This window comes from Sorex fumeus, unplaced genomic scaffold (assembly GCF_029834395.1).
Source record: "Sorex fumeus unplaced genomic scaffold, SorFum_2.1 ptg000047l, whole genome shotgun sequence".
NCBI lineage: Eukaryota > Metazoa > Chordata > Mammalia > Eulipotyphla > Soricidae > Sorex > Sorex fumeus.
The window spans coordinates 270,168-284,531 of NW_026606104.1; the positions used below are offsets into that span (position 1 = coordinate 270,168).

Consider the following 14,364-nt stretch of genomic DNA (forward strand, 5'->3'; position numbering starts at 1 on the left):
GAATGAAGCTCCGTTTCAGACATGCAAATGGCCATCTGGGGGTGTCTCCGGCAGATGTGAGATGTTATCTGTGAGGGTATGAACCTCCCCTCCCACGGGAGTCTGAAAGAAGGAGAGTGCGGTTCCTGAGCTAGGCACCCCCTCCCCCTCCCACCACCACAAACATACTGAGGGTCTGAATGGCCGGTTGGGCGCTGTCCATGGTCCTGGACACCACTGAGCCCATCTGCTGCGTAGAAATTGGGGTTTCTGGGAGGAATCTTGGTGAAGAGTCTCCCTAGATCAGTTATTGTCCTTAGCTCTCAGGAAGGACTGGCCAAGTGGGGCAACCCTTGACCCCATGCGGGAATGACAGCGCTGGACTGACCCTGCGCTGATTTGGTGAGTGAGATTGAAGCCTGTCACTTTGCAAGGCAAAAAACATCCTAACCAGGGCCAGGGATGGGCAGTATGTGACCCCCCCAATAATAGTGCCTCTATTCTGTAGTGTAACCTGGAGTGGAGCTTGGGTGGGGACAGCACCCTTGTCTCACATTCTCTTCCTTCTCTGGGGGTCATAACAGAGAAGATTGGGGAGTGTGAGCAGAACAGGGCTTCTGCCTTCGGGACACAGGCCGCTCCCCCACCTCAAGGCTGCCTGACCTCCTGACCTTGAATGGGGTGCCTTCCTCCTTCGGGCCAGGTCACCTCTGTTGGTGGGAGGAGGTGTGATGACACCCCAGTTGTTGGGAGGAGGTGCAATTGATGTGGGACACACTTGCTCTCTTGGTGGGGCTCCTTGAGTGTGGCACATCCCGTCAACTGGCCGAGGACTGGAGGGGCAGCCACACCTGCTTCTCCCCAGGACAGAGCCATCATGTTGGAATTGTTCCCAGGGTTTCTGATCCCTGTTCCTTCCAGAGCTCCCAGCAGTCTGCTGGGAACAGCGGTAATTGGACACCTCCAGTTCCCTCTGTCTCAGAGAAAATAGTGGCTTTAATCAACACAGGTGAGAGACCTGGGTGCTGGGGGGACCCAGGTGTCCCTCCCGAGGGCTTCTACAAATCCAGGAAGATGGGAGTGAGGCCCTCACTTGTCAGTCAGCCCTGGCCTTTGATTTTCTTGTCTGATTCGATGTTGTTTTCTTTATTCAAATTGGCCTGTCTCGTTGTTGTTTTTTTAATCAGGCTAGAGCCTGGTATGCCCTCTGGTGCTCTGTGGCCTCTGTGTCCCTCTCTCATTATTTCCAAGGGTCTATTTATTTGTCTGCATAGGAGCCAACTCTGACACTGCTCAGGGGTCTCTAGGACCATGCTTGGTGCTGGAGGGTGAATGGGGCGTGCCCCAGGCAGTGCCCTTGGCATGTGCTCTGCCCTGAGTCCATCCCCAACCCCCTTTCTGCACTCTCACTCAACTCTCAGTCACCTTCCCTGGCCTCCATGATCCCTCTATCCAGGCTGGGTCCCATCACTTCCTGTTCAGACACACTTGACCACTTCCTGTCAGCCTTGAAGGGAAACCCAAACCACCTCTGTGGCCCATGAGTCCACCTGTGCTGGACTCGAGTCACTCTCGCCCAGCTGCTGCCCTTGCACCCCTTCCTTCTGCTCCTTACTCTCATGGGTCATCCTGCCGCTGGGTCTGGCCTCTTCTGCAAGTGCTCTCTTCACTTTAGGTCTTTAGAAGAGCATCCCTTCCCATGCCACTCCCTTGGGCTCCAGCTCACGTATTTCTCAGCATCTTTATCTGTACTATGGTATGTTCCATATTATCTTTATTTATGCTTTGTCCCTCTGCACAAGAATACAGACGCCTCAGGGCAAGGACAAGGGGTGTTAAAAATAAGTCCTTAAATGATGTCTGTTTTCTCAGCATCACTTCAGGATAACAATGATAAGAAAAACACAGTCGTGGCCAACCTGGAATCCAGTGTGGACCTGCTTCTATCATCTGGCATTTTGCTTCAACTTACTTTTCTAAGAACCACTGGCCACGTGAAGCATGGGCTTACCTCCCCAGTCCAGGACTTGGTGGAGTGAGTACTTTGTAAACAGTGACTTAAGGAAGGAAAGGAAAGGAAGGGGGAGACAGAAAGAATTTTCAGTTTCCCTTATTCTGGCAGCATCTCTAGGCTACAGAAGTCTCAGGGTTCCATTCTCCAGAGCCCAGGAATAAAATGGGGTTCAGTTGAGCAGAGATGCCTCTCCCCTCCCTCCAGCATCCCCTGAGCCCCCTGGCACCTGCACACTTTTTCCATGCCCTTCTCTTCTCTTAGAGTGAGGGCTGGGGGGCAGGGAGTAGACAAGCCTCTTCTAGGCTGAACCCACTCCCCTGTGTTCTCACACAAAGGGGCAAGTGACTCTGACTTATGACCAAGCCCCCCACCCCCATGTCACCTAAACTCAAGGCTGAGCTTTATCCCCATCCCTGTAGGCCAGGATGCAGCAAACAAGTGATGTCGTATATTTCCTAGAGAGCCAGCGAGAAGCAGCAGGACTCCAGGATGTCCCAGTTCCAGAAAATCCCCCCATCTTTCGGTGCTGATGTCCTGTCTTGATTGTGAGTCCAGGGCGAGAGTTGGCTTCAGTGTCAAGCCAACGGACTGACCTCTACTCTGACCTTGAACCATGTGCTCATGGTCATCCCACATCCCACATCCCCGCATTAGTTCCAAGAAGAACCAATGTCTTTGTGTCCTTTATTACACCTTAAAATCTGGACCTGGCCTACATTAACAGCAATTCCAAATACTCAAGGGTTAGGGAATGGCAGTGAGAAATTCCTTGGAGACAAGCCTGTGTGACCCTTTCTGACGAGTTCAAGAAGGTGCCAGCGTCAGAGAGAATGAATGCAGGTTACTAATCTCCCAGAGCCTTGGCCTCTTGCTGTGTCAAATAGGACTCTGGGATGTCCCTCATGCAGCTGGAGTCGTTGGAGGAGAGGGCGTGGAGGCATTGGGGTGGGCCTGGCTGTTTGCTGTGGTTGTTATTGTCAGCTGCCTCACGACAGACACTCTTCTTCTGGAAGTTTCCTCAATACCTTGATTCCAGGACAGGAGAGAAGGCCCCCATGGCAGAGCCGAGGTGCACACGTGTTCCTCTTACCCCACCATATCATGCGTGAAATGGTAAAACAGAACCAAAAGATTTTGTTTGCACTGAACCAGCCCACGTTTTCCAGTGCCAGTCCCTCCCCCACAGGGCCATCTGCCCCTTTTCCTGCTTCCCTTCCTTCTCCTTCATGCAGAAAACAAGGTGATGGCAGCAGAGAAGGTGCTCTGCAAGAGCAACAGGAAGGTGAGTGGGGCACGCAGAGTCCAGGGGGTCCTTGGCCTCATTTCTCCTTAAGAGCAGCCCCTCTACCCTCTGCGCCCTGAGGTGCCCGGTGCCCAAGATTGGAGTGCAGCATTTATTTCTCTGAGATGAGGATGGAGAGAAAATGAGGCACACCCTGTGACTTCCGGAGCTGAGAAGTCTCTGATCCTAAGCTTCCTCCTGCGGTGCAGGGGTCAGGCTGTCTCCTTGGAAAATGCAGATATTTGGAAGTAGGAGAGAATCTTAGTCAGACGCTGGAACTTGTGGGGCATTCACAAAGCATCCGTTCACTGATCTACTGCACTATTTCCCTTACCAGCACAAGGATTAGCAGGCACTAGGATGTTCTCTGCAGAAGAAAGACAGACAACCGAAAGACAAACCTGAAACGTCTAGGCAGTGAAGCCCAAGAGACCCTCCTATGTATTCGATGTCTTGATAAGCTTTTCTCTCTCTTTCTCCTTCTGCCCATGTGGTCACCAGACACCGTTGGCAGGAACCTCTGCTCCTCCTTTACAGTGACTCAGGAGCAGAGGCGGCCTGCTGGGTGCTGTCCACGTGTGTGGCTGGGCTGCACGCGGTCAGGCGCTGCTGCTGGAGCACGAAGATGTCTGCTATTCTTAAACGTCTCTGTTCAGCTCTGTTAGCTTCATAGCCTGGCCTTGAGGTCCCAGGAGTGGCGACAGCAGTGATGGATGCGGGGGGATGGGTGGGCAATGCCACAGGAGACTGTGAGGGCAGGATGGAAGCACCAGAGAGTCCCGTGTCCCATGTTCTTTGGTGTGTGCCCAGGGCAGGCTGGGCCCGGGCAGCCGAGGGTGGACACTGGCTGCCTTCACCTGGTCTCCCTGTCTTCAGGGATCTTCTTGATTTGAAAGGGAATTTGACCAGGAAACAACTGGCTTTAGCAGGATAGTAAGAGCAAAACAGCACTCCCGGGTGTGTGTGGAGAAGGGGAGAGGCAGGGATGGTCACTATTGCTGGAGAGTGGTGGGAGACCAGCCCAGCTCTACCTGTGGGTGGGGCAAGGGCTCTGTGAAGGCCACGTGGGGGGCCCTGCAGGAGCAGAGTCTGGGAAGGGCCAAGGTTCCAGGGGGGCTGGCCTCAGTGGGTGAGGGGCAAGGTGGACTTAAGTCACTCGGAAAAGAGAGAGGTGGAGGCAGGCTGAGCTCAGTGGCATAGTGGCAAAGTGGACACATGACACTTGGACAGGATGCGGTGACGTTTGGGCAGGGGTGAAGGAGACAGTGGCTGTGATGGGTCCCTGTCCGTGTGCCCAGGCTGGGAAACCTGAGGAGCACAGCACACACCGAGGCCAGGCAGGGCCTGTCAGGAGTCACGGCCCCAGGTGACTAACGGGTTTTAACAAAACAGTAATTCAGAGGCTACCACGTGTCTGTGGCAACCGTGTGGCCTGTCTGGGCTTTGGTGGCAGCTCCGAGGTTCTGAGGGCACCAGAAGGGTGCAGGGCGGGGCTGTGGGAAGGGCCTTGCTTCCTCCTCTTTGGCTGGCAGTGCCCAGCCAGAACCTGGCTTCGCTTCCCAGGAGCTAAGGGGTTCGTCACACTCCTCTTCTGGGGGTTCTATAGGACTTGCTAGAGGTTTGATCTGAGGAATGCATTGCCTTTTCGGTGGGTGAGGTGGGCACTGCAGGTTTGGGGGTCCCAAGCCGCCTGCTTCCCCTATTCAGCCTCCCTGGGCATTTGACAGGGAACAGAAGTGCTTCCCTTGAGTCTGTTCCTTGAGATACCTGGTTCAGCCCTGATGTGGGTGTGAGAGGGGCCGACTTCAGGGTTCCAGAAGCCCCCTAGAAACAGTCCTGGGGTGAGGGGCGCCCAGCTTGCCCTGGTGGCAGGTTGGCCGCTATCGGCCAGCCCCCTGGGCAGGCACGGTGCTGGGCAGCCCTCAGGCAGGAGATATTTTTACCATCTTCCTCTGACCGCGCTATTTTTTCTCTCTGAGAGGCTTCACAGTTCACCCGCCCAGCCCCGCTGCTCTCGCTGAGCCCTGAGCTGTGTCTGTTGCTAAGTGACGGACCTGGTACCAGCTCCCTTGCCTACCGCCCCCCTTCAGCTCCACCCCCCACCCCACCGACCCCTCTGCCTCTCTCTGGCAGGCACCACCCAGGCGTTCTTTGCAGCGAGCTCCCTGGATCGGCATCCTCTGACGTGCTGTCTGTGAGCACGATGCTGCAACCCACCCAGCTACTACGGGGGAGAATTGGAGTACGCGCGCCGCTGGCAGCTGGCAACTAGTCCCCGCAAAGACACCCCCGTGGGTTTGCAGTGGTTGAAGAGCCCAGGAGGTCAGGAGCACAGCAGGACCGGGTGGAGCTCTGCCCCACTGAAGGGGGCCCAAGCGAGACTCCAGACCCAGGCCTGATGGTCAGGGCCATGGTTCCCAGGCCTGGTGGGTTGATGGGCCCTGGTCAGGACACCGAGCCTTCAGCAGGGCCGCCTCCTCATCTTGCAAAGGGCGGTGATAAAGGTGTGGATCTGCACCCCGCTCTCCTTCCACGCTGTCCTGCTTGGATCCTGATGCTTGGAGCAGAGCAGGCTCAGAGGCTGGGTATATCATGGATTCCAGGACCTTTAGGGAACTGGGGGGTGGGAGTGTGTAGGAGGGCATGGGGGAGGGTTTCCCCTCCTCTGTTACCTCCCCTTTGAAATGTAGATCACGGGCCACGATTGTGTGTGGATGAGGGGGGAGGGGCCTGGCTCACATGTATGAAGTTCTGGGTTTTATATCTGACAACACACGCACACACACACACACACACATACACACACTACACACAACTCTGGAAATAGTTCGGTGACTTAAGGCACTTGCCCAAAGAGCATCAAATCTTGAGTTCCAATCCGTGTAGGGCATTTGCCTTGCACGTGGGCAACCCGGGTTCAATTCCCAGCATCCCATATGGTTCCCAGGGGTAATTCCTGAGTGCAGAGTCAGGAGTAACCCCTGTGCATCACCAAGTGTGACCTAAAAATAAATAAATAAATAAATAAATAAATAAAATAAAACAGTGTTGCTACATGCAGAAGGCAAGCCAGACATGCTCTAGATCCCTGGCAAGGAAAAAATAATAAATGCATAAAAAGGAAACAATTTCTTATCTTTAGGGCCTGGGATATAGCTCAGTGCTAGAGTGCTTACCTGGCATAGGTCAAGCTTGGGCTTCCATGCACAAAACCAAACAACAAAAACCCAGTAACCAGGGAAAGCCTGCACAGAGGAGGCCGGGAGTACAGGGCCGGGCTGCAGACAGCTGTGTGAGGGGGGCCGGGTGCCCAGCTCACTTCCCATGCCTGGTAGAGGGTCCATGAGGGTGCTCAGAGAGGCAAGGTATGGGGCCCTCTGCTGGGTTCAGCCCCCTCCCAGCGTCTGGGTGTGGGGCCCCGCACCTCTGCTGGGGCTTAGCTACTCCTTTGACAGCAGGAGCTGAAGCTCAGGGAGACTGAGAAGGGGCGGGGCAGGGCAGCCATCTGTAAGTAGTGAGGTTGGGTGTTGAACCCGGGCGTTCCAGACCAAGCTGCGTCTCTGTTCTATACTGTGTCTGTGGACTGTAAACAGAAAATGCTTTTAAGTGCTTTCAAACTAAAACCAGGTTATAGTTTGGTTAGCAATATTTCTAGACTTGAATGAGGCTTTTTTTCTGTTGCTATTTGTTTTGGTTGAGGGGGGTGCTTACCTACTGGTGCTCAGGGACTACTCTTGGCTCAGTGCTCAGGGATCATTCCCCAGCAGAGTGTGCACTGTAGCCTTGGAGCTCTCTCTCATTCCTAAGAATATCACAGACTTGGGGCTGCAGAGCCTTTGCCTGCTTTGGCCTGTGGGCTGACGTGAACGGGGCTGGGCTCCGTGGCTGCTGCTCTAACAGCCTCAGGAGGGTGCTGGTGACCTTTAACAAACATGGACACTTGTGAGATGATGTCACCACTGAATGCTTCTCTCAACTCCCATCCCACTACCCAGGCCAACGTGCCTTCCCGAGGCAGAGCAGGGCACTGCAGAGACCAGGCAGCAATTGTTGAATGAACAGAAGCTGTGAAGGCTCCGAAGAAGCAGCTGCTGCCATTGGGTTCTTCCTGATGCCAGGCCCTGGGGCTTGCTCATTGGCTTCTCATGGCAGCCCTTCCTGGGAGTGGGGGAACCATCATCAGACAGAGTCTCTATCCCTGGGGGGAATGATGCGCATGGAATTAGAGCAAAGCGGCAGCCCACTTCACCCAGAGCACCAGCCAGCGGCCTTCCAGTCTGCTGTGATGATGGAGGAAGTGGGCTTGGAAGTCACAGAGGCCTGGGTTTGACCACAATGATTCAATACATCCATTTACCCATCTACTCATCCATGCATTCATCCTCCATCCATCCTTCCATGTGCCCACCCACCGACCCATCCACCCACCCACCTAACCACCCACCCACCCACTCTCCCATCCATCCATCCATCCATCCATCCATCCATCCATCCATCCATCCATCCACCCACCCATCCACCTACCCACCTACTCTCTCATCTACCCACCCATCCACCCACCCACCCATCCAGCCATCCACCCACTCTCCCATCCATTCATCCATCCACCCACCCATCTACCCACCCATCCACCGACACACCCATCTACCTATTCACCTACCAATCCACCCATCCACCCACCTACCTACCCACCCTCCCATCCATCCACACACCCATCCACTCACTCATCCATACACCCACCTACCCATTTACCCACACATCCAGACACCCGCCCACACACTCACACACCTATCTACCTATCCATCCACCCACACCCTCCCACCCACCCATCCGCCACCTACCCATCCACCCACCTACCCACCCACCCTCCAATCCATCCATCCATCCGCCCACCCACCCATTCACCCACACACCCACTCACCTACCCATCCACCTACCTCTCTGTCCATCCACTCATTTCTGTATTGCCATCTTCCCTCTCTCCCTTCCTTCCTTCTCCTTTCTCCCTCCCTACCTCCCTCTCTACCTTCCTTCTTTCCTCCCGTCCTTCTGCATATTTTCCCTCAGTATTTCTACTCCCTTGTCTCTTCCCCAGGTGTCACCTTCCTGACCAAAGAGAAGCTGTCCTCTAGCAAGCTCCATATCCACCCCCAGGTGTACTTCCAAGGCCACACCTTCCCAACTTCTCCGAGTCCCTCCCCACTGCTGAATCTGATCCTGTGGCTTTGAGCAATTCATTTTCTTTCTCTGGGATTCAGATTCCTCATCTATAAAATCTATAGACTTTATAGATGAGACCGGGGAGATTGTACAGGGGTTAGGGCACTTGCCTTGCACACTGCCGAACCCAGTTCAATGCCCAGAACTGCTTATGGTTCCCCAAGCTCTACTAAGAGTTGCTCCTGAGCACAGAACCAGGAGGAAGCCCCAAGCACTGCTGGAAATGGCCTGATCCCTCTTGTCCCCCGAAGTCGAGATTGCTTCAGATCCCTTAAACTTTGCAATTCCAAGGGTCAGATTGTATGGTCACCTGAGTATATTGACTTGGCACAGAGGTTCCAGTCATAAGTGCTACCCAGCCCAATGCCTGGGCTTCTGAGCTGACACCGACACTCTGCATCCTGCAGACCCAGCAGCACAGGAGGTCCCAGGGCTGCTTCCTGCCTGCGGGATGTCTTCGGCAGGAGGAAACAGCCAGTATTGAGCTGACGTCTATAGTTTCCATGCTACTGCCTGAGCATCCTCCCCTGACTTTGTTGTTGAGTCCTCCCCGTTTGAAACTATGCGTTCTCCCCCTTGACCCTTTCTCCTGTTGCTGAACAGAGTGACTGCTCCTCAGGCCACTAGTGGGGAAAAGTGGCCTCTAGTGGGTCAGCATCCAGATGCATCCTGCACACTTGCAGGAAGCCCATGGGTGGGCCTGTATTGTGACCTGAAGCGTGGTGAGTCCCCTAAAATGTACAGATGCTCTGTGGGCAGGCCCAGTGACCAACTGGCCACAGATTGAGGCTCTGTGCCAAGGCAGTCTGTTGATTGTGAGTCCAAGAAGATCCCCACCCTTCTCCCCAGCTCTGGTTCTTTTGTTTTTGGGCCATACCACATACCTGCAGTGTTAAAGGGCCATCGTGGTGGTGCTCAGAGGACTGTGAATGGAGCATCACAGCATAGCTGGCCACATAGAAGGCAGGCACCCCAACTTCCATACTCCCCACCCTCCCAGCTCTGGTTCTTAATGAAACTCTTGCATGCTGTAGGGAGTACTGGGGTCCAGGAGAGCAGCCTTTACTGTGTCTTGTCTTCTCTGTTTTCCTGCCTGGGGAAGGGACCAGCTGAGCCAGATGGATGGGGGCCTGTTCTGGGGGAGCCAGGTGAGAACACTGGTTGCCACACGCATGTGTCCTAGAGGCACCATTTTGAGGGTATCACGAGCAATGCAACAGCCCAGGAGAAGCTGAGGCTGGCGCACAAAATGCCTCCTGGAAGGACCCTCCAGGATCCAAAGAGGCATTGGAGTGTTCTACATAGAAAGCACTTTCTTTTCCTCTGGGGAATACTTGTGTCTGCCAGGCTGGCTTGGCACTGGTTGCCCTGAACAGGTGTCTGCCTATTACTGAGGCCGGTGGTGGGCAGCTCTCTCTCTCTCTCTCTCTCTCTCTCTCTCTCTCTCTCTCTGTGTGTGTGTGTGTGTGTGTGTGTGTGTGTGTGTGTGTGTAATCACTATAGACCCCACTGCCCTCATTAGGTGAGGAGTCAGGGAGGCATTACCTGCCAATATGGGCCATCACCTTCCCCACCTGCCATGAGGACACTCCCCCCACTCTGCTGGCTTCCAGCTTTAGCTAAAATCCGTGGGATGGATATGGCTAGCCAGATCCTCTTTGAGGCTACTCTTGGCTGGAGTCAGGGATCAGGGCAGCAGGAAGGACCAGTCCCCACATGCTTCTGTGGCTCATCCCTGGTGCTCAGGTGGCATAAAGAGCAGATGGGGATACAGCTTTCAGAAACAGCACCTTCCCTTTGGAACAGAATTGCAGAGCCCGGTAATTTACATCCCTAGAAAGAGGCGGGCAATTATGGGCAGGTTGTGTGGAGTTCATTTTCAATCCTCCAACCACCCCTTAATGAGAAGGTGCTTTGAATCGTGGCGGAGTGTTGGGAGCCCTAAAAGGCCTTCTTGTCTCAGGAGCTGGTTCCTGTGAGGGAAGGCAGGAGAGACAGATGAGCACTGGCAGGAGCAGCAGGCTTTGGCCGCCTGCGCCTCGTGTTGTGCAGACATTATCTGCTGTAAAACTGTCACTGAAGGATGGAACGCTGACTCTTGGCTGCGGTGGCCCTCAGATAATGTCAGTGCTGAGCAATGGCCCAGGATTTGTTGGCACCAAGCAAACACACCCTGTGCTCCAGTGCCAGAATCCTTAGCTGAGCCTGCTCTCCACTGCAACCCAGGAGGTGAAGGGACCCAGGGATCGGTGTCCAGGCCCCCTTTGGTGGAAAATCGAAAGCTTCCTCAACCGACCTTCAAATGTGAATGTTCCTTTGACTCACCTGGGGAGCCTGTAAAGGTGCTGAGAATGACTCAGTCGGTTGGAACGTGACTGAGATTCTAACAGCTCCTTGGAAAGCTACTGGCCCTTGAGCTGCATTTTGTCTTGTCTGGTGCCAGAGCTGGAACCCAGGTCCCATGCATGATGGAGTGTGCTTTACTGCTGAGCTGCATCCCCACTGGTCCTTGAACTGCAGGTTGGTTTGTTTTTTCTTTTTGGGTCACACCCGGCAACGCACAGGGGTTACTCCTGGCTTTACACTCAGGAACTACTCCTGGTGGTGCTTGGGGGACCAGATGGGATGCTGGGAATCGAACCCGGGTTGGTCGTGTGCAAGACAAATGCCCTACCCACTGTTCTATGACTCCAGTCCCTGAACTGCAGGTCTTTTTTGTTTGTTTGTTTTTTGTTTTGTTGGGCATGGGGTAGGGCTACACCCAACTGTGCTCAGGCATCACTCCTGGTGGTACGGGAGGGATCATATGTAGTGTTGGAATTGAACCGGAGTTAGCCACATGCCAGACGGATACCTAAATCTCGAGGCTATCTCTTTGGCTTACAAACTGCATTTTTAACAGAAAGGCCCGAGAGAAGGTGGACACGGGCCTCCTCTGAGTCCCCCCAGGTGATTCTGACTCAACAGAACACAAAAGAGTTAGCCACAGCCTGAGTGGACCTGGCAAGGAAAGGCTTCAAAGACTGTCCGATCGTCTGGAACATTCTAGAACAATCTAAAGTAGGGGATGCTGCCCACTGGGAGGATCTAAAATGATGAGGAGAGTGTTAGCTTCAGTTGCAACTGGAGGTGTTTCCTCTTCGTTTGTTAAAGAATGTAGGCTTCTAGAGGGGACTCGGTGGTTTATTTTCTGATAAGGGAATGGTAGGCCCCATGAGTTGGGGCCCTCTGCTCTAGGCCCTGCAGCCCTGTGGGGAGCAGGCCTCAGGACAACCCTTTGAGTTTGGCATCTTATTTGACCTCTTCTGTCTCATTGGGTTTCCCTTCACCGTGATGCTCAGGGAAGGCCGGGGGACTGGGGGACAATATTCCAATATTCCAGTATTGTTCTACAACAGACTACAGTACAATATTCCAGCCATGGGTCAGTGCTTGGCAGCAGCAGGGATGGGGTGGAGAGGGGCTGGGGTGGTGATCGACACGGATCTGGGGTGTGTCCCCCGGGATCCCCCGCATCTCTGCTGTGGCAGCTAAGTCTCTGTTGCTCCCCCCTTGGCAGATCCCTGGATGAGAAGCAGCTGACCCCAGCTGAGCCCCACCTTCTCTGCGTGCTGGGCAGCCGGGCGCTGCCACCCAGGTGGCCCCAATGCCGAAGAACAGCAAGGTGACCCAGCGTGAGCACAGCAACGAGCATGTCACGGAGTCGGTGGCCGACCTGCTGGCCCTGGAGGAGCCCGTGGACTACAAGCAGAGCGTCCTGAACATGGCGGGCGAGGGGGGTGGTAAGCAGAAGGCAGCGGACGAGGAGCTGGACGCTGAGGACCGGCCGGCTTGGAATAGCAAGCTGCAGTACATCCTGGCCCAGATCGGCTTCTCGGTGGGCCTCGGCAACATCTGGAGGTTCCCCTACCTGTGCCAGAAAAATGGAGGAGGTAAGAGGCAGCCGGCTCACCCCAAGGGATGCCCTACCCTCACTAGGTTGGGCGGAGGGGTGTAAGCGGACCCCCGAACTTCCACTTTTGCTGAAGTAGAAATGGAACTAGGTAAGTTAAGCTTAGGATCCAGAAGGCTCCCCAGGAAGAGTTACTCACTCCAGTCACCTAGGGCCTGGGTTGTGGCCCTGCAATACTTGGTTCAAAACCCTCACCCTTTGCCGAGTGCTCTTAGCCTCGCTGTTCCTCATCTGTGAAATGGAAATAATCTTAGTAATGATCGGTCCCATCTCAGAAGAGTTGAGATTCAATGGAATTTTCATCTGGAATGCTTTACATAAACTCTGACTCAGGGAAGTACAACCGTTTAAATTTATTTTTGAAGGGGGAGTGTCTTTGGAGCAGTAGTTTGAGTACCCCGGGGACCCTTCCCAGCAATTCTCAGCCATCCAGGCTGGCAGTTCAGTGGGAACATTTGAGGGTGTTGGATGCTGTGTCAGGGGTCTTCAGATCACATCCAGTGACAGTCAGGGAACCATGTGGTATTGGGGTGGAGGCAGGGTCCATGCTAGTTTCTTAGCCCTGGCCATTATTATTATTACTATTATTATTAGTTTGGTTTTGAGTCCACAGACTCACTCATGGCTCTGTGCTCAGGGATCAGTCCCTGTAGTGCTCAGAGACATATGGTGCTGCAGATTGAACATGGTTGGCCGAATGCAAAGCCAACACCGTCACCCCGACACTGTCTCTCCAGTCCCAGATCCACTATTTTTTTAATACTTTTTAGGTACCAAGCACTATCCTGAGCTCTTACAAGATATTTGACTGAAATACACAAGACAGCAGATATTTGAGTCTTTTGAAACAACCAAAGCACCAGTTACATATGGTTCAACCATCAAACCCCTCCAGTGACCCTGTGTAAAGAAACGTCATTCTCATTTTAGAGTCTGAGATGCGAAGAAGTCAGGGAACTGTTTAAGGTCACACAGCGAATCATAAAAATCAGAATTCACACTGGAATACTCTGACTCCAGTGCCTGGATACCTTGTTACTACACTGACACCCATGTCCAGCTCACTTTTCAGTGGGAGGGCTCTCTTGCTGTCTGCTGAGTTCAGAATGTTCCAGAAGATCCTTGCCCCTGCTGTCACCCCTTCCACACACCACTTTCAGCATAGTAGAAGCCCCAACTACTCCCCATCCCCCCCACACCCACCCACCAGGACCTCCAAAGCAGATTGGAATATTACAAAGGTAACTTGCTTTGAAGCCAGAGCAAATGAACAGGACACAAATAGTGATAAGCCCACCAGGCTGAAAGCAATTACATCTGCAAGCGAGGCCTGCAGCCCTGCGGTCTCAAACCCATGGCAAGTTTCTGTCCCTCTCTGCCCCTATGCCGTGGGGCCACCTCCCTGCAGCCTGCTGGGGGCTCGTGGCACTGCTGCCTCTAACGCTAACAGCAGCGATGGCTGGGGTCTGCCCTCCTTTCTAGCCCCTGCTGAAGCTCAAAGCGTGAGAATGCCTGCCTGGCCCTGCAGTGCTGACTTCGCCAGAGGCTTCGTTTTTGCCATCACCACCCACTCTGCTCACCACATCCTGCCTGGCCTTGAGAGAGGTTCTTTATTTTTTCCTTTCCTTGTTTCCTTAATTTCCCCTCATTTCCAAATAAGTGCTAATGAGGCCGGGAATGTGGCTCAAGTGGCAGAGCATGTGCCTTGCATATGTCAAGAGCGTGATCCACCATACTGTATGGTCGATCATTTCTCCATTTTCTGATTCCACCCCTGAGCTCGATCCACCCTACTGTATGGTCCCCTGAGCATCGCCCTGGGGACCCCTAAGCACCACCATGAATGGCCCCGATACCCTTCCAAAATAACTACCAATCAGAATCTTAGGTTTGAATGTTATGTCCAGCACCATCACT

The 14,364-nt window shown here is 53.9% G+C and overlaps 1 protein-coding gene across 1 annotated transcript in view; it reads left to right on the plus strand.

Moving 5' to 3' along the window:
• The window catches only part of SLC6A17 (solute carrier family 6 member 17), a 51,096-nt gene that overhangs the window by 5,681 nt on the left and 31,051 nt on the right, over window positions 1-14,364 (plus strand). The window contains exon 2 of the mRNA XM_056123235.1: window positions 12,055-12,427. Coding sequence (XP_055979210.1) covers window positions 12,142-12,427 — 286 coding nt within the window. The 5' untranslated portion in view covers window positions 12,055-12,141. The remainder of the gene's footprint in view (window positions 1-12,054; window positions 12,428-14,364) is intronic.